Consider the following 18610-nt stretch of genomic DNA (forward strand, 5'->3'; position numbering starts at 1 on the left):
CCTGTAAAGATGCACTGCAAGAACGTTTATCAGCAGTACAGAAGCTGTGCAATTCCATGGTTAGTTACAGAACCCACCAAGCATGTTGGTGGCAGAAACAGAATCGAAGCATCTCCAGTGCCTCAAGAAAAAGAAACTCACCACCAGCTGCCTAAGACAGACTTTTAGGGAAGGTGTTAACTTATTGGACTGTTATGCGTAAGAAAAAGGGGAAGGTCTTATGTCTTCTGTTAACATTTCTGAAGCTGATACTGCTCACAGTAATCACTGGAAGTCAGCAATATATTTTTCTTTGATCTCTGTGCCAGTTTTAAGCAGGTGTACATAACAAAATATACCTTTAAAAAATTACCTAACACAAGAGCTGCAGTAGGGATTTCTTTGAACTTCATCCGACAAGCCCATTCTGTTGTCTTCTCTTGGAACTCAGAATGAGATCGCCTCAAAAAACTGACTAGATTATCAAATAACTGCTTGTTCAAGTCTTCCTGTATTTGCTGTAAACAAACACAGAGAGATTTTATTTATAAAAATGTGGAAACACCAGAATATTTTCCTTTTCCTACCCCTTTCCTGCATAACTGTTAGTCCTTAAAACTCCAGGGTAAAATTTTAAGTAACACTAAATTTTCCTGTGAACTATAAACATATTCATTTATTCACTGTGTGGCAAACACAGACATTTCCCATCTTGGAACTTTTGGCCAAATGCCTCAACAATAACTTGGAAAGCAAATGATCTTAACTGTGTTGTCACACCACAGGCTTTAAAGGAGGAGGAGGAAAAAAAAAAAAAAGCAAAACATACTGACAAGTGACATATGAGGAATAAAACAATATAATTAGTTTCTGGAAGAACGTTTGTGAAAATTCCTATTATTTTCTTTTGGCTTACAAAACACCTGTAAACACTTTTCTGAGAGATCTAAATGAGAGCAAACATTCAGCTCCTCCAAACCTAATTCAGGGTGAAAGAAAAAAAAAATAATAATAAAGGAAAGCATTAAGCATGTTTTATGGGAAAAAATAGGAAACCACATGACTGACACATTTGCTACACTGTCTTTTGCCCTTCAGGATGACTTTCATAAAAGAATATGTGCAGTAATATATGGAAAGGTGAGAGAAAACACATGGAGATAAAGCTTTTAAAGGCAGCTATATAGTGGCAGCATTTTCTGTTTCTTTTATTATGTATGTGCCTTTGAAAATCTGTCTCTAATTCAAGATATACCTCCTGCTAGAACAGACAAAAAACCCCTGTACTCTTAAGTTCAGGGTATCAATATATACTCTAGAACACAGATGTTAGAAACAAGATTAAACCCGTGGACCCCGATAAAATCATCATCAAGATTTATTAGCAACAAGAAGTGACAAACACAGCAGGAAACTTGATTTTAAATGAAGTGGCAAAAGCTGTCTCTAGCAGCTTTGATGAGGCAGTGATCAAAGGAGTTAAGGTTACATCTCCAGGAGACTGCACACAATGCCTGCTCAAAAACCTGAGCTCTAGTTCCATTATACAGTAGAGTTCCTGTTGCTCTCCTGAACAACTGATAAAGCTGTACACAAAGTAATCTTACTCTTTTCACCCTCTATTTATTAAAAAATAGTCTTCTGGCCTTTGTTGATTGTGCATCTCTGACCTCCCACTTGATAAATTCTATGGCAACTCAGAAGGAACTGTAACATACTATTTTAAAAAGAATAATTTACGCCATCAGCTTTGTAACAGCATCATAGCAGCTCCTGTATTACCACACACCCCATAACAATCCTCTGGGTTTCTGCTTCAGAAGCTATCAGACCTTGAGCTTCTTCTGATCGTTAATGAACACGTGTTCACTGAGTTGTCCTAAGAAGAACCTGTATCCTTACTTTGCATGGTGTCATGCCCCTCTCAGACAAGGGAGACAAGTGATCTAGGTTCGTAAATCCCCGATGGAGTAGACAATGGTCAGACAAGTCTCAAAGTCCATGCACATACATTTATTCATTTCCCACAACGTACTAACTGGATACATAACTGGCTAAGTATATAACGAAACAGGGCAAGCGACACAATATGCTTTGCCTTTCTTAATGGTAATAAGGGGAAAGGGAAAAAAGAAAAGGAGGGAGACAGAGATCCCCTGCCCAGGTTCCTGCGTTGGTCCTGTCTGAGTTCATCAGGGATGTGTCCATCTTGCTTGCTTGCTTTCTTGCTTCTTTCTATCTATTGCTTGCTCTCACTCCTCACCCCTCCTCAGTTTATCCACACTCCTTGGTTCCATCCCCCAGGTCAACCCACATACCTAGGTACCACATGTATGGGGAGGGGTAAAGTGCTTCATGGGATGATGTAACTATCACGATCTTGTTAATCTTCATCAGCATATGCAGGGGTATGTAGGTAGGTAATCAACTTTAATATATGCGTTTCATGGATAATAAAGCAAAGGCCATTCACTAGACAGATGGCCCTTGAAACTTCACAAGATGCACCAGGGCAGAGCTGTCCTGCCTTCATAGAACTCCCTCTCCCAGCTGCATCCTGTGCTATTCAGGCCACCTTATCAGCTCCAGCTGCCACATTATTCACCCCATGACTATAGTTGCGTTACTTGTGTGTGAGGCATTCCTCAGCTCAGAGGGCCTCCACTCCCACCCCATTCCTTATCTTTTTCTCAGGCTGCTTTTCTCAGGCCCTGTTTTGGGGTGTTACAAGTCAGCTCTCACATCATGGTTACAGTAGATGTTATTTCTTCCAATGCACACTTGTAAAGATGGAATTCATTCTGCCATAGCACTACACATTTACTTAGCTTTCTTAAAATCCATCAGCCTTTTCTTGTCAAAACAACTTTGTTACTGGCAGTGTGTTGGTAGTGTTCCAGAAAGTACACTAGACTGCGCTGCATCTCAAGTGACCAGCTCATTGCATAACACTGTTTACTTTGGAAAAATCATATAAACCAGAAGTTCAGTCCTTGCTACAACACAAGGTTTGGTCATGATTATCTGTTGTGTGGTCTGAAAACCATTGTCTGCACATTAGAGCTGAAATTACCATATTACAGCCCTGCACTTAGGCTTTTTGTTTCTAACCTGGATCCTGGTAGTTGCACTAAAATTCCTCGCTTTACAGGGAGGGTATGTTCCTGAAAGCCCTTGATGAGATGTGTCATAATAAGAATATTTGCAAGGTCACTGCTGACAGCAGAGGCCAAAACTGGGATACCTTGCAATACTGAAACAAAAGGTCCAAAAGTCATCTTCTAAAAATGAAGGGCAGTTCCTGCAGTACTTTTGCCAGCTTTTCATGTTGAGAAGCCTGGAAAGATGTCATCACCAGATGGCAGAAGGTGCTGCCACAATTACAGCACAGTTTATGATAGACAAAGGCCAAGAAAGCTCTGCAACAAGGTACCTGGAGGTCAAATCCTCTTAATTCTTCAACATCTCAAGTAGATACTGGGAAAACACTAGCACAAGCACATGGCCTGCCAACAAATTGTCAGGTAGCAATACCCTGGCAAAAACTATGCAGAACATCCTGCTGGGCTCCCTTAGCACGCTAACAGAACCCCTAGGATAAAAGTCCAAACCAGCAAGACATGCACTCCCCAGGTACTCTGCCACGGATCAGGTTTACTACACCAGGGTTTGAAAGTATGTAAGAAATAAAATCCTGTCTGGATAAAGCCCTCACCTACCTGGTCTGACCTCATAGATAATGCTGCTTTGAACAGGAGTTCAGACTAGAGACTTTCTAAGGTCCCTTCCACCCTGCATTATCACACAATTTTATATGTAAGAACAATCATCACCTCCAAGTTCGCCAACAGTAGGATAAAAGGATGGTAACTCAAAACTCGGCAGAAAAAATATCAGATACCCCAGAAGCTGGATAAAGAAAATTCTACATATAGCAGAAAAAATAATCATAGGTAACCTGCCCTTGAGCAAATGAAACTCTAAGACAAGGCCCATATTTGTCATCAATTTGTCAATGTAGGGTGAACTGTCTTCCATCAGGAGGAAGAAGAACAGAAGGAAGTATTTGGCAAACTCCTAGCAGCCTCAAAGAAAACAAGCGTAGGAGATTTAGAACAGGAAAGAATGAGGATTTTCCAGATGGCAACAGCTCTGTGCTTCTGAGTGGTTAAGGGAGGCTTTTGCTATGATGGCCTGTGCTGGCTGCTCTGGGAGAAATCCCTGCAGAGCACTAGGAAAAAAAGCCAGCAACACTTCTTCAACCTGAAAATCCTGCAGCCACTGTTCACAATGTAGAAGCATTGCCTCAAAAGCCTTGACAACACTGTGCTAAAGAAAGAAGATCCAAGAAAAGGTCTTCCAGAAGGAGCTAGAGAATGCTATCTTCCCTGTAGTCCACTGTGTTACCGACAAGGCAGTTTGTGGTGCAGCTGCCAACATTATTGCTGATGCTGGTAGCTAACCCACCAAGCTGAAGACAGGAAGATACCAAATATACCTCCACAAACTTCTGTGCGTTCTCTATAATCAGCATCGTGATGTAGCACACTGCTTTGCACACCCTGGCAAGTTACAGTTTGAAAAGGATAATGATTAGTCAAAGTGAGATGGATCACGGAATAGTGGGAACAGAATTAGAGGAATTTATGGGTTTAGCCCAAGGGTCCAGATTGTAAGCTACAGCCAGCTGGCCTCTACTGTACCTCCCAAAACAAACTTTGGAAAAAAACATTCTCATAATGTCCAGAGCCCAACGGCAGGCAGAGGAATATGGAATACTTGCCCAGAATCCTTGACACTGAATAGAGGAAATCCCTGCTGTACGGAAGCAATTATTCATACTATAATGCGAGCCAGCTGGCTATAGGGACACAACAAGAGCATGCCATCTAACACACAATTAGGAGGCCACAGTTCAATATGAAATTAACTCCAATCCCTACCAGACAACCCCACTGACAGTGTCTGTACTAATTCAAGAGACCGTGCTTACAGCCGTGTCATTCAGTATTTGACATCCATGCAGCTGTATTCACATAAATCCACTGTGAATCCTGGGCTGCAATGAACTCTAACACTGAGGTCAGGAGCAGCCTAAAATCCTCAGAGGGTTGGCAAGCACATAACTGAATTGAAGGTAGAAAACAGCAGTATGCCTGGAATTAATAAAAAGGACAATTAGTAAGAACAGAAGCTTAGAAGCAGCAGCTTGAAGCATCAAAAGCATATAGTTCTGTGGTTAGAAGTAACATGTAATTGATGGCTTTACTATTTTATATTCTGGACAGGGATTTCAGTCTTAGTCAATATTTCTGGCCCTTCTATTGCTTTAACTAATTGCCCTTTTAAGTGTGCAAAAAAGATCTCCAGAAACAAAGAAGCAAGCGGTGGTGTTATAAATGCAAAGCACTGCTTTACTATGAGGTGCAACTCACCTCTGTTTCCGATTTGATCTGTTTCCATAAAGACTGACAAGTAACAAACCGCAATTCAACATCCTCTGAATAACTGTTTAATTCTTTGAAAACATCAACTAGAAAGACAGAAAGCAAAGGCAAACACAAATAAGATTATTAAAACAAAACATTTTTTTTGTTGAGAAAAAAAAAGAGCACCTGACTGAAACAAGAACATCTTAATATACATATATATGAGGGAGATGACTTTTCTCTTATCCAATTAATTAACTGCTGGTATCTGGTAGAACAAGTGAGGGAACAGGCAGAATCTACTACCCAAGTCTGCAGGCAAAAGGTAAAGAACTGGCTTCCATCTCAAGTCCCAGACGAGCTATAGACTAAATCAGAGAAAACGGTCTTTATTATGAAAATAAAAATAAATTTTAAAAAATCTTTCCCTTGCTTCCAAAAGTTTTGTGGGCCTCTCTCACCTGTTAAATATTCAATCCTCCTTCACTAATACTGTCAGATATAAACCATAAAGACTTGCAAGAATGGATACATGAAAATCCTTTCTGTTCCCCAGGGAAGATGCAGCTAACACCAATTTCCTGAAAATAATAAGGTATACTGGGAAAGAACTGTCAGGTTACATGAAATACAGATTTATTTATTTTTTTGAAATACATTTGACCAACACAACTATGCCTGCAAAACTTTTAAGCACAAACTAATGTTTGTGCTTAAAGCCTACATTTATGGCTCACCTCTAAATTGCCTCTTGCTTCTATACATGCTCTTTATGAAAAAGAAAATCAGATCCTTTTTGGTAAAACAGTGTCTTGGCACATTTTCTGAATATACCTGGCTTCCCAGGTGCTGCTCTACCTCACAGATGTGAGTACAGAAGCTCTCCACCAGCTTCCAACTAAGGAGGAAAGACAGAGCTGGGAGTAAAATGGAAGACTGGATAGAAACTAGTATAAACAGTGGGGTTTTTCCCCATTGTTCTTCCTCCCACATTCACAGAGTCTACACTTCCCACTAGGAAAAAAAAAAAGGGGGGGGTGGGGGGCAAAAAACCCCACAGGCTTGGAACCATCCTTCTGTTCCCAGCATACATTTAGCAGCCCAGGTATAGGTTTAAGGCTTCACTAAAGCCACCTAGAAGAAGACAAAGACTGAACTTTAAGTAAACATCCTGTTAACTGTTGCTACAAGGCAACATTAAAGATAACAACTGATTGTTTCTAAATGTATGCATACAAAAGATTACATTTGCTAGCCATTAATGTCCATTTGGTGAACATTCAATGGAGTATCAGCAGTGGTCTGATCAGCAGAAAAGAACCATCTGATGAACCCATTAAATCTCCCAAAGTATTAAAACCACCCAAAAGCTCTGTACATGACAAACAAGAGGCATCCCTCAGCCTCCATTTTCATCATTTCCCCTTAAAATAGCACCTCAGTTGTATTCCTAAGAAAAATCACTTAAAATATGCAACCAACTCTGATTAGGCAGATCTCAGGCTTTTAGTTAAAGAAAATCCAGCCACATTATTGGTAATACACCAAAGCATAATATTCTTTTTATACTACCAAAACTCAAACTATAGGTGCAAACCTGCACAGAAGGTCTTTCGTGGTGTGCAACAGTATTATCAACTATTGATGCTGTGAAGTTTCACAACCGAAACACTAGACAGGTTTGGGCTTTCAAATGGGACGGATGCACATCAAGTATTGTTTATTTAGAACACCATTCCAACCAACTGCTGTGAGCAGCCAAACTAGCTTACCTCTGCCTCTCTTCTAGGGGTAGTTCAGTCAAATTTATTTTTCTGTCTCAAAGCATTTGCTAACTAGAACAAAATGTTCAGCAGGATTTATCCAAGCATTACTAATCTTGCAAAAACGAAAACATAGTATATAGTAAGGGCTAAAATTTCAGTGTGGTTTAAGTGCATAGGTCTTGGTTGTTGATTTACTTATCTTGCAATGACTTGGAATGACAGACTGGATTCTATTCCCTGCCTCTCATTCCCTGAGCTACAGATGTGCCAACTCTCATGGAAAAAAACAACTTGGGATTAATTTTAAAGCAGGTCTTACAGTAATGGTAACACAGGGTAATGCATGAGCCTAAGGCAATTTCCACAAAAATTTGGCCTTATTACTTCCCCCTCCACTTTTTTTTATACAAATTGTCACACCTTTTGACAGCTCTGGTGATGACAAAAGAAGTTTAACCTGGGAATAAGAACAATAAATTTCCTAAATCTTCAAACAACAACTATTTAAGCAACATTATTCATAGCTCCAGTTAAGAGGCAATCCTGTTCAGTCTTCCTTAAATGACAGGAGACTTGTAAACACATCATATAGACTGGAAAAAATATATATAATACTAGTGGACAAAAGCCATGGGATCTTCACAAATGGCTTTTCTTATTTTCCTCAAGAAAATTAGACAAGCTACCCAGAATACGATGAGACTTATGAATGAGATATTGTTTCTGACTCCCACAGGTTAAAAGTGGCTCATTCAGACTCCTCATATAAATAGTTTGTCAGTCAGTAAACAATTTATGGTAGCATGGAAATGAGTTCTCTTGTAAAAAAATGTGCAAAGACAAAGATAGCTATGCAATCTTGATCACTGGAGATGAAAAAAACCATTTACACTAGCCAACAATTTGCTGGGGTTCCTCCAAAGACATGATCTTTCAGCAGTATTGATATCAAGGAGCAACACAGATCCTCATGCAGCTATGACAGAACTCAATCAGATGTTGTGAACCTTCCAGGGTTAACTCTTTTCAAGCATAGAAACATATATCAAAATGCACTAACCTGTTTCCCGAGTCACTCTCCTCTTCTTGTGGCCTGGTTTAAAAACAAAGCAGCCCTAGAGAATAGCAAAAAAACATAAACTTCAAAATGAGCATCAATCTGACTGGCCCTCCAGGCCATTTTATTCTCCTTTCATTTCAATGCTTCGTTAAACTAAAAATTTGAACTGAATTACCAGCATCTTAAGGATATCAATTTGCATATTGTCCCTTTATATTCCTGTTTCAAGTTGGACAACTAGCAGAAGCAGTATCACAGCATATTTGGGAGAAACTTTTTCATCTTTCCATTAAGTTCAATTCAACTGTCAACTAAAAACAGCAGTAGATTCTTTAAATATCTCATAGCCTCCAACAGGTTTAGAATTAAGAGGAAACAATTCCCCAGGGACACATCAATAGAGTTTTCTCAGTACAGTTTCACTTAAAAACAAAACAACAACAAAAGCAAAATGCTATTTAATGCTTTACAGCTATTTAATGCTTTTACTAGAGGCTATTTAGTGCTTTACAAGCACTGGATTTCCCTACACCCCTGAATGTATTAGAGACTAGAATATAAAACGGCAAGGAAGTATTACATATAGGACATGGGAGGCAAGGCAGGGGGGACATGTTTCACTACCCAACTCTTAAAGGCAACAGCCATTTTTGAAAGGGAAATCCACCTGTTTTGGATCAAGTTTTAACTTTGTTTGAAAGTACTTCCCTTTAGCAGTAATAACCTGCACAGTGACCTCCACACCAAAGGATCCAGCTGTACATCACAATTCAGTGAAAAACAACAGAAGGGACAGGAGCTTTCTGATGATAAAACACATCCCTTCCTGCTGTGGACCACTGCTACTATTCAGTATACGATCAAGCAAGGCCGGAAATAAATTAAACATTTCAATACAACATTTTAAGTCTCACTATGAATGCACTCTCCCTACTGCCAACCCTGACTACAGGCCAGATAGAAGTTTTCAGCTCAGAAATATCAAGGCAATAAATAACATTACGTATGAGTGACAGAACTTTTATTTTCACTTCTCCATTAAATTATTTCCGGGGGAAGATGCAACGAGCGTTTCAAAGTGGCAGCAAGCAAGTAATGCCAACAGATTTTAGCTCTAAGTGACGAAAGCTACAGCCACAACGCTACTGCTCAGTTCTAGGTGAGGTTTACTTCAAGTATGAGCGCTTTTTGTGTGCTAACAGGAGGGAGGAGCAAGACAGGAGAGCTGACGGTTGCGAGAAGAAAAAAGTGGGGCGGAACGGGAGTCAGGGCACAGAGGAAGAGTCACCAAGTCTTGACAAAGCAAAGGGACAGAACAGACTGGGGGGAATGGCAACTGGGAGCCTGGGCGCACGGGACGAGGGAAACGGCAGCGGATGGTGAGAGGGACAAGGCAATTCTAGGGGTCAGCTCCTCCAGCGCCCGCACAGCCGCGCTCCTCCCCTCACGGGGCCCGGCCGGGAGAAGCCCCCGTCCCGCCGAGGCCGGGGAGCACCGCCGGGGGGGGCGGGCGCGAAAACCAACACACACCCACCCCCCCACCCCCCCCCCACACACACACACCCTCCCCTCCCCTCACCTTGGAGACGGAGCACGTGCTCATGTCGCCCCACTCTCACGCCCCAGGCCCCGGCGGTACCGGACACCACGCCGCCGCCGCCGCCGCCGCCGCCGGAGGGGGGGGGGGTGGGGAGGGGGTGGAAGGGGAAGGGACGTGCAAGCCGGCACCGACACGCGGCGCACGCGCCCTTCGGGAGCACTGCCCCGGCCCCCCGGCTTATGCCCGTGGAACGGCCCGACGCAGTTCGCCTCGCCGCTCGTCCCCCCTTCCCCTCTGCCTCTTGCGCCAAAGGCGAGCCTCCCCCTCCCACCCCCGTCCTGAGAATGGTACGACCCCGCCCCGCCCCTGGGCGGGCGGAAAGGAGAGGTGGAGGCGGGGGGAGGGAGGGAAGAGCCGGCTGCGACCTTCCGCCTGGCGGCGGAGCCATGGCGGCCTGTTCCTTTCGGAGGAGCATCGCTTCGCAGGTACGCCGCTCCCTCCCGCAGGAGGGGCGCGCCATTAACCGACACGATCCCCTTCGTGCCCTCGCCCAAACACCACCGTGTAACCACTTCCCCCCCCCCTTCCGGATGTCTTCCAGTGGGTCCGGCCCGTTGCCACGGGGCTGCCCCGCCCCGCCCCGGTCCCTCACAGCTGCAGCCCCGCCGCGGGCGGGCGGGTTCCCCTTCCCCGCGGGCCGAGCCCCGGGAGCGGTTAACCGGAGTGGGGGCAGGGAATACACACGACTCCTCGTCTTGGCCAGAACTGGATAAATCGCTAAAGACGTGCGAGGCTTTGATGGGGTCCTTCGTGGGGAAGCAAAACCAAACAAACGCCAGCAACCAAGCTATGCGTGGTGTTTTGTCTTGCTTTTTTCTAAGGCGCCTTTAGTAATTCTTGAGTTTGTATTGCAGGGTTTGTTTGTTTGTTTGTTTGTTTGTTTTTTGTATTGCATATGAAAGTTAATAAGTATTAGCTTTTATACCTGGGTTGAAATTTGATTTCAGGCATAACTCATGCATCCCCCGCAAGTATTTAAACAGGGAGCAATATTTTTCCTGGATCTTTTTTTGCTGAAGACACTTTGTTCTTTATTTCAAATTTAGCTTTCAAAGGTTTTGGATCTGCCACCAGAAAACTTAATAAAGTCTATATCTGCAGTTCCTGTCTCCAAAAAACGGTAGTGTTTACATTCTATCTTACCATGTTATGTCATGTTTTATTATTTTCTGTTGTGCTTGTTACTGCAACAGTTTAACAGAACTTTGGGGAGAAAGAAAGATGGAAAAAACAAACCTAAGCTAATACACCAATCCAATTATAAGAAGATACCTAAATCTAATTAAATTGCTACATTTTCAGTTTGTATTTTCGAGCAAGCTCAAAACAAATACAATTGTGTAAAAAGTTGTACAAATTATGGGCAGTGCTTGAATGGCAAATGTTTCGGTATCAGTGATCTGAATGTGAAACTGCTTAGAACCAATGTGAAGTTATCATGGATTTTTTTTCAGTGTCCTGCTCAAGAGTTATAATGAAGTTAGCAAGTAAATTACATTCATTCATGAGCATAATTTTTGTTTATTCTGAAATGGTGTTCTCACCATATCTGCTTTCTGATTGTGTTAGAACAAAGGTAATACTTGGCCGTCTAGTGCAGCTTTCTAAACTTTCGGGTATCTGTGACTGGGTTATGCTTGGCAGTTAAACTTCTTGTATGTAGAGTCAGCTTTGATCTGCTAAATCTACCCATCATTTTAATAGGTATCTATCCTGATTTTCATATGTTCCTTTTTTTAGGCATGTTGCTGATTTCCAGCTTTCCATTGCTTCTGTAACAGAAGACAGTTCTAGTGATTGCTTAGCACAAGATCTTAATCTTCAAGCTCAGAAGCTAGCTGAAAGGGTATGTTAATGCATTAATCATATATTTATTCAATAACAAACTTACAGACTAGAGATGTAACAGTCATCATAAGGTAAATAGTATTATTTTTCCAAGCATCTGTTTGGGTCAGGGTAGTTTAATGACTGCACCTACTGTAATGGTACACAGAATCTTCACAAAGAATTGGAGAAACAGTTTTAATAAGGTTCTTGTGGAATTATTGTTTCCAAATAGTTTGAGAGTAAATAATAATTGTGAAGTTAGGAGGGTATCTAAAGGGTATGCCATGGTCCGTGCTGTTGTCCAACGCTTGAGGAAGAAGTTGAGTTTGCAGTGACTTGGAAAATCAAAGACTGTAAAATCCAGCGCTGGAATGGCAATGGATAGAATGGATGAACTTAGCCTGTGGTACAAGCAGACCAGACTTGAAAACCCCTAACAACTTCAAACTGAGGTTTCTTAGAACAGCAATTTTTTCAGGTGTGTTAGTCTGGGAAATAGCTGAGGTGTTAAGACTAACTACAGCATAAAAAAGAAGTGGCATGCAAAACAGAGTCTACAGAAGTGACCCAAACCTTGAAGGAAGGAAAGGAAATAAAAATTTTGAGAAGTTGGCATGCATAAAGTTGAACAAAAGTGGGATCAGAAAGGTGATGCTGAAGATTGAGGGATCATTTGAGCTGAAAAAAATCCCTCACAATCTAAAAATGTGTTGCTGATGCCAGTGCAGGTGAGTATAAACTAGGAAATTGTGGAGCTGCAAAGTGTTTCTCTCCTTTATTGTTAATGGCTCATTAAATAAACCTGGGACACTTAGCCCTATGTCTTTACATGGAAGAGCAGTTGTAACAGTAAAGAAGAGTAGACCATCATCTGGCTGGTCAGTTCTTGTTTGATCTTTGGACTATTAGGTCTTTGTGGAGGGGACGTTGCATTGTGGGGTTTTTATGCCTCTGTGCAGCACAATGGCATTCTGGTCCAAGGTGCAGGCACAGGGAGATTTGATTACTAAAAAGCCACAGGGCACTTGAAGGAGAGGTTATTAAAGCCATGGAGAGGCCAGATGAGCACTCATATTAAAGAGAGATTGTCCTGGTTTGGGCTGGAATAGAATTAATGTTTCTTCTCAGTAGCTAGAACAGTGCTGTGTTTTGGAATCAGTATGGGGTTTGGTATGAGAAGGATTCTGACAAGACACCAATGTTTTCAGTTGTTGCTGCGATTTCAAGGACTCTCCAACTCCCCATGTCCTGCTCATGTGCAGGTGTACAAAAAGCAGGGAGGGAGCACGGCCAGAGCACCGGACCCAAATTGGCCAATGAAATATTCCATATCATGGAAGGTCACGCTCACTATATAGAGGAGGGGTGGTCGGGAAGGGTCTCTCTCTCTCTCTCTCTCTCTCTCTCTCTCTCTCTCTCTCTCTCTCTCTTTCTCTCTTTCTCTCTTTCTCTCTTTCTCTCTTTCTCTCTTTCTCTCTTTCTCTCTTTCTCTCTTTCTCTCTTTCTCTCTTTCTCTCTTTCTCTCTTTCTCTCTTTCTCTCTTTCTCTCTTTCTCTCTTTCTCTCTTTCTCTCTTTCTCTCTTTCTCTCTTTCTCTCTTTCTCTCTTTCTCTCTTTCTCTCTTTCTCTCTTTCTCTCTTTCTCTCTTTCTCTCTTTCTCTCTTTCTCTCTTTTTCTCTTTCTCTCTTTCTCTCTCACCTCTGGGATTGCGATTGCGGGATCTTGGTATTTTGGGATCGCTAGCCAGGAATGGGCTGGGTATCTGTCAGCGGGTGGTGAGCAATCACATTGTGCATTGCCCATTTATACTTTCTATTATTGTTATTGTTTTATTTTATTATCATTATTAAACTGTTTTTATCTAAACCTATGAGTCTCCCTTTACCCCTCCAATTCCCTCTCCTGTTGCCAGGCAGGGGCGGGTGGGTGAGTGGCTGAGTGGTGTTTGGCTGCTGGCCGGATTCAAACCACAACAGAGATAAAAAACACTGAGCTGACAAATGACAGATTACGTAGAAAACGTTTAGCAGAACAAACAGTATGGAAAAAGTCCAGTGGGAATTCCTGTTTTCTCTCTGCCTCGTAAGTAAAAAGAGCCTTTCTTAAAATGATAAGGTGGGAAATTCAAATTCAATAAAAGACATATTTTTTCATGTAACTTGTGAATAAATATTGGAATATGATGTTACTGAAGCTTGTAAAGTTTAAAGAACTTCAAGTCTAACCATGACTTCACCTCCTGGTTATGTTACTGTCTAAGCTGGAGAACTAGCATGTGGGTAGAATTTATTTTCCATGCTGGTGATCTTCAGTAAGGATGTGTAGTTTGCCTTTTTCAAAGATATTAACCAAGTGATAAAGTGATTGTGTCATCTTTTATATGCTCTCTATCCCTTTTTTAATTTTATTTTTTAGACAATTTCTTAGCTATGAAAGACAGCTAGTTTAATAAGAAAATCTCAAACCTGACAGGTTGAGATCCAAAGCTCTCAGGCTGTGATGAGAACAAAATTTGTGTAAAGAGGAAGCTGACATTAGGGATTGATCAGAAACTTCAAGAAATAGCAGTCTAAAACTTCTGTCTCAGGTTTTCTTTAAGACATTGATCTTGATTTTTATTTATTTAAAGTGCTGTCAGGTACTGTGTGAGTTGTCAAATGTATCTCAGCTTTTGTGTGTACAGAGATCAACTGCTGCTCCCAGTCAAAATAAAACACAGACTGTAGGCATGCAGGGACTGAAGTAAAACATTTTGTGACATTTCAGGCTGAGTTACATTCAGAGCTATTAACCATGGATTGGAAATAATAAAATCATTCCTTTTCCAACAGGATTGATTAAATGATCCATTTGTGATTGCTTCAAACCAATAAATAACATTTTATTGTTTACAGTGGATTAAATTAATATTTATAATGGATTTAATAACAGTTTTCCAATCTAGCTGTTTTCATGTGGAATTTCTGTTTTGTTTTGTTCTTTTAGCTAAAATGTGATGCTGTAGTGAGTGAAATCAGTGCTGGTCCAGGAACAGTGAACTTTACGATAAACAGGGAATTATTAGCAAAGGTGAGTACTATATTTCACATGCATTAAGGCAAAAATAAATTCCTCAGTATAAAACTATAGAATACTTACTGTTATCTTAGGAAGGTATTTTTTATGTAAAACTGTCTTTTCTGAGTTCTTGAGGATCCCTGTTGCTGATTTGTTATGTAGGCCTAGAATTTGAAATGAAGCTCATAAAAGTTTCCTTATGAGGAAACAACTTATCACTTAGGCTTGTAGTCCTCTTTTCCTGAATGGCAAGACCCTTTCTTCTTGTGAATTGTTAATGCTTAGACATGCCTATCAATCTTGTTGTTTTATCCTTTGAATTTTTCATTAGCTATTTATAATCAATCCATCTTGGTAAGAACATAGCAGCTGACTTCACTGAAAGAGTAGTTTCAGTGATAAATTTTATTCATGGACAGGATTTCACAAGATGCTTTATCTGTAGGGATTCTAGTCAGTTTAATGATTCAAGCAAGACTATGTGTCTGGCGTAGTAGAGTTTTCCTGGAAAAAAATATGGAATTAAGACATGTAATTTTGCATTATGTCACTGAGGAGAGAGGAGGAGATAAAACCTAGCTGTAACTTTCACTGATAACTAGAATAGATCTATGGGTAAATGTGACGATTTGTGTGTGTGTCTGTCTAGCTTACCTTCTTAGGTGCCATAATAAGAACAGAATTGAATTTTTTTCTACAGGTGTCATTCCTTTTTTTTTTTTTTTTTTAAAGTTGATTCAATATCTATTGCAGAAGAATTTTAAAGTGATTTTTAGAGGGGAAAAAAAAGAAAAATTTCCACTGAAGTGAGATTTTCACTTTTGTTCACATTGTTAAAGCCCTCTATTATCTCCGGGAAGTTTTTTGAATACATACAGCTTGATATATTAGGTTTTGTAGTGTATTGGCATCTGTGTGACAAACTGAAGTATGTAGGGTATGTACAGGGACTTCCTTTGCTGTATGATGCATTACTGATAATACAGTCAGCATGAGATTCCTCTTCCCACAGACTGTGTTCAAGCTGCTGAGGAAGTATTTTGAGGTATTTTACATGGTCCCCATACTTTTAAAGTAGACACAGTTTTGTACAGACCATTCATAGTGGCCTTGCAGACTTGCAGGTGTGGGAAAGGGAAAGAAATGGACATGTGAGGACTGAATAGTTGGCTTTCTTTGGCACTAAAGGAGGAGAAAGCAGGCTGACTTTTGGTGCCCAGAAAAACATAGCAATTTTAGCAGAATGTGAATGTGTTCGTTTTTCCTCTTCCTGTTACAGACTTAAGTGACTCGGTATTTCTGAGGAGGCCTAAATTCTTGCAAACTTCTCGTGTTTTTCTGCTTCCCTGTTGTACATACATGCTCCCTTCCAGCAGGGAAGGAAAAGAACATTAGGCAGATACTACGGCTAAAAAGGATTAATGAAGAAATGCAGTGAACAGTGATGTGAAGTAACCAAAAAGTTAGAAACATTAATCTGCCTCATGTTCTAGGATTAACAATGGAAGCAGTTTAAATGTATACAGCTGAAATTAGAAACAGCTAAACCTCTTTTGCCTCTGTCACTTAAAGCATTGGTTCATGTTTAAATATGCTGTTAGAGTTATGAATGACCAAACCTTCCATGAGCTGTTGTTGCAGTCTACCTGCAGTGAACTGATGGAGAGGATTCTGTAGTAGTTGTTTTGTCTCTTAAATTGGCTTTGGTGATAATCATGAAGACTAGAACACCCATACTTCTGTGTGAGAGTTCCTGAAGTGAAAGAAATGTGTTCATGTGCTATTCGAGTGATCTGTATATGCTCATGCAGTCAGAGCTCATTGGATTTCTTGTAGGCCCCCAGTCACAAGGAGTGCGTGGGAGATCTGATGTGTCCCAAAGGGTTGGACCTACAGAATGTGTCTGTGCTGTGCACAGCACGTGTCCCCTGTATATTACACCTTGACAAAACCCTTGGATATTCCTAGGAATTTCAGAGAAATTGCCAAACACGTCAAAGTGTGCCTAGATAAGATGTATTCATGGGAAGAGGACACTTTTGAGGAAGCTCAGAGGTATGCTGTGTAGCTTTTTTTTTTTATTAATTAAAAATAAAATGCTGAGAACATTTGGCTGCACAATAAGGTAAATAAGATAAATTCTCTAGTGAAGTCTGCTGCTCATAATCTCTCCTACTTTTTCATCTAAATCTATGGTCTAGTTGTACAAGGTACTCCTTATTTTGAAATGTGTTAGCTGAATTAGGATAGATGAGGGTCCTGGTTAGCATAAGGTAACACTTCGATTTACATAAAAGCTCCCTCATTTTACATGAGGACACTGTTCTACCCACATGCTTAGACTGAGTTTCCTTTCCTGTCCAGCAGTTATTCCCAGGTTACACTCTCACCTTTTCGTTTTATGTAACTAAACACTGATTTTAGTGAAAACTAGGTTTTCCACTTCCTTTTAAGTTTTCACCAAATTCAGCCTTGGTTTTCACCAAAACTCTGCCTATAATTTCTCCAACTTTTCTAACTGATGAGATACAGCTTTCAAAAGTTAATGACATTTTCATCTTCATATGAGATCTTGTTTGCTTGCAGACCAGCCATCTAATTGCTAATGTGAGTAAAGGCTGTGGGATCAGTCTCCTCTGTTATTGGTAAACAGTTTTCCTGATCATGCTTTCTGTTGTTGAAACGTATGTCCTTTTTTTTTTTATTTTTTTTTAATGCTCTTTGTGGTTTAGACGGTGTTACAGCAGGTGTTGAAGGATGGCTCAGAGTATGGAGTAAAAAGTGAACTTTTCTCTACAGTACCCAAACAAAAGGCAGTGATTGAGTTCAGGTGAGCACATGTGATGAGTCCTTTGAGAAAATTGCCTTGTCTGCTGATTGATATTTTGGTGGTTGATACTCATTGGTGTAATGTATGATGCCTGTGAAGTTAAACCATATTTATGGTATTATATTCAGCTGTATTGGATACTGCCATATATTTGCCAAGTAGAATGTAAGTTTTATTTAAGGAATTGAGGCTTTTTCCAATAATATATTTTTGGCATTTAAAGAGTCCACTAAGGATATTCTAATTTAATGCATAATAGTATTCAATTTTTAAGTAGGCTTTTTTTATTTTGTTATCAAGAAACATAATCTGAACTTTCAGCCACTAACTCATTATTTCTTTCACCTTAATACCTTCCTCCCTGACTTGCTAAAGCAGCCAGGCATTGCTGGCCTCAAAATTTCTTCCCAGTGCAATTGTGTTTATGGTTACCTGCTTAAGGAATGAAAAGTGGCTGACTCAGATCTCTTTATGTATAAATACCTTTGTTCACTTATACTCCCTCTGCAGGCTTCTGTAGTCACAGAAAATAACCACTTGGCTTTAATCTGTAGGGTGAATTTTCATAGCTGAATTTTATTATCAGGGATAAACTACTGTGGGTATAGGGCTTTTTGGGGGGGGCAGGACATTGTTGGTAGAAGATGATGTGATTTTAGTTACCGATTCTTATACGCAAGGTCCCCTGTCCTGGTACCAGATTTATCTCTAATAAATTTACGAGGAGAATGATCCATATGTCCAAAACATGTAAAAAGTGAGAAGATATCCTGGGCCACATCAAGAGAAGCGTGGTCAGCAGGTAGAGGTGATTCTCCCTGCCTCTACTATGCTCTTGTGAGACCCCACACTGCATGTGCTGACATAAGAAGGACACAGATCTACTTGAACGGGTCTAGAGGAGGCCGCCAAGATGATCAGGGGGCAGGAGCCCCTCCCCTGTGAGGCCGGGCTGAGAGAGTTGGGGTGGTTCAGCCTGGAGAAGAGAAGGCTCCAGGGAGACCTGATAGCGGCCTGCCAGTGCTTAAAGGGGGCTACAGGGAAGATGGGGAGGGACTCT

General features: G+C 40.9%; 2 protein-coding genes across 5 annotated transcripts in view; one reads left to right on the plus strand and one right to left on the minus strand.

The window, feature by feature from the left end:
• ORC3 (origin recognition complex subunit 3) overlaps window positions 1-9962 on the minus strand; it is a 37589-nt gene extending 27627 nt beyond the window's left edge. For 2 of the 4 annotated variants that reach the window (XM_042803385.1, XM_042803384.1), the window contains exons 1-4: window positions 9814-9962; window positions 8235-8289; window positions 5415-5512; window positions 353-497 (exon numbers count right to left, since the gene is read on the minus strand). In XM_042803385.1, coding sequence (XP_042659319.1) covers window positions 353-497; window positions 5415-5512; window positions 8235-8289; window positions 9814-9837 — 322 coding nt within the window. In that variant the 5' untranslated portion in view covers window positions 9838-9962. Of the gene's footprint in view, window positions 1-352; window positions 498-5414; window positions 5513-8234; window positions 8290-9813 lie in introns of those variants that run through there. The other 2 variants (XM_033002785.2, XM_033002787.2) reach the window with 2 other exon arrangements.
• A 51-nt stretch (window positions 9963-10013) lies between these two features.
• The window catches only part of RARS2 (arginyl-tRNA synthetase 2, mitochondrial), a 39905-nt gene continuing 31308 nt past the window's right edge, over window positions 10014-18610 (plus strand). Inside the window, exons 1-5 of the mRNA XM_033002833.2 lie at window positions 10014-10259; window positions 10881-10954; window positions 11575-11680; window positions 14649-14732; window positions 17453-17550. Coding sequence (XP_032858724.2) covers window positions 10014-10259; window positions 10881-10954; window positions 11575-11680; window positions 14649-14732; window positions 17453-17550 — 608 coding nt within the window. The remainder of the gene's footprint in view (window positions 10260-10880; window positions 10955-11574; window positions 11681-14648; window positions 14733-17452; window positions 17551-18610) is intronic.

This window comes from Tyto alba, unplaced genomic scaffold (genome assembly GCF_018691265.1).
Source record: "Tyto alba isolate M040663 unplaced genomic scaffold, T.alba_DEE_v4.0 Super-Scaffold_40, whole genome shotgun sequence".
Taxonomy (NCBI): Eukaryota; Metazoa; Chordata; class Aves; order Strigiformes; family Tytonidae; genus Tyto; species Tyto alba.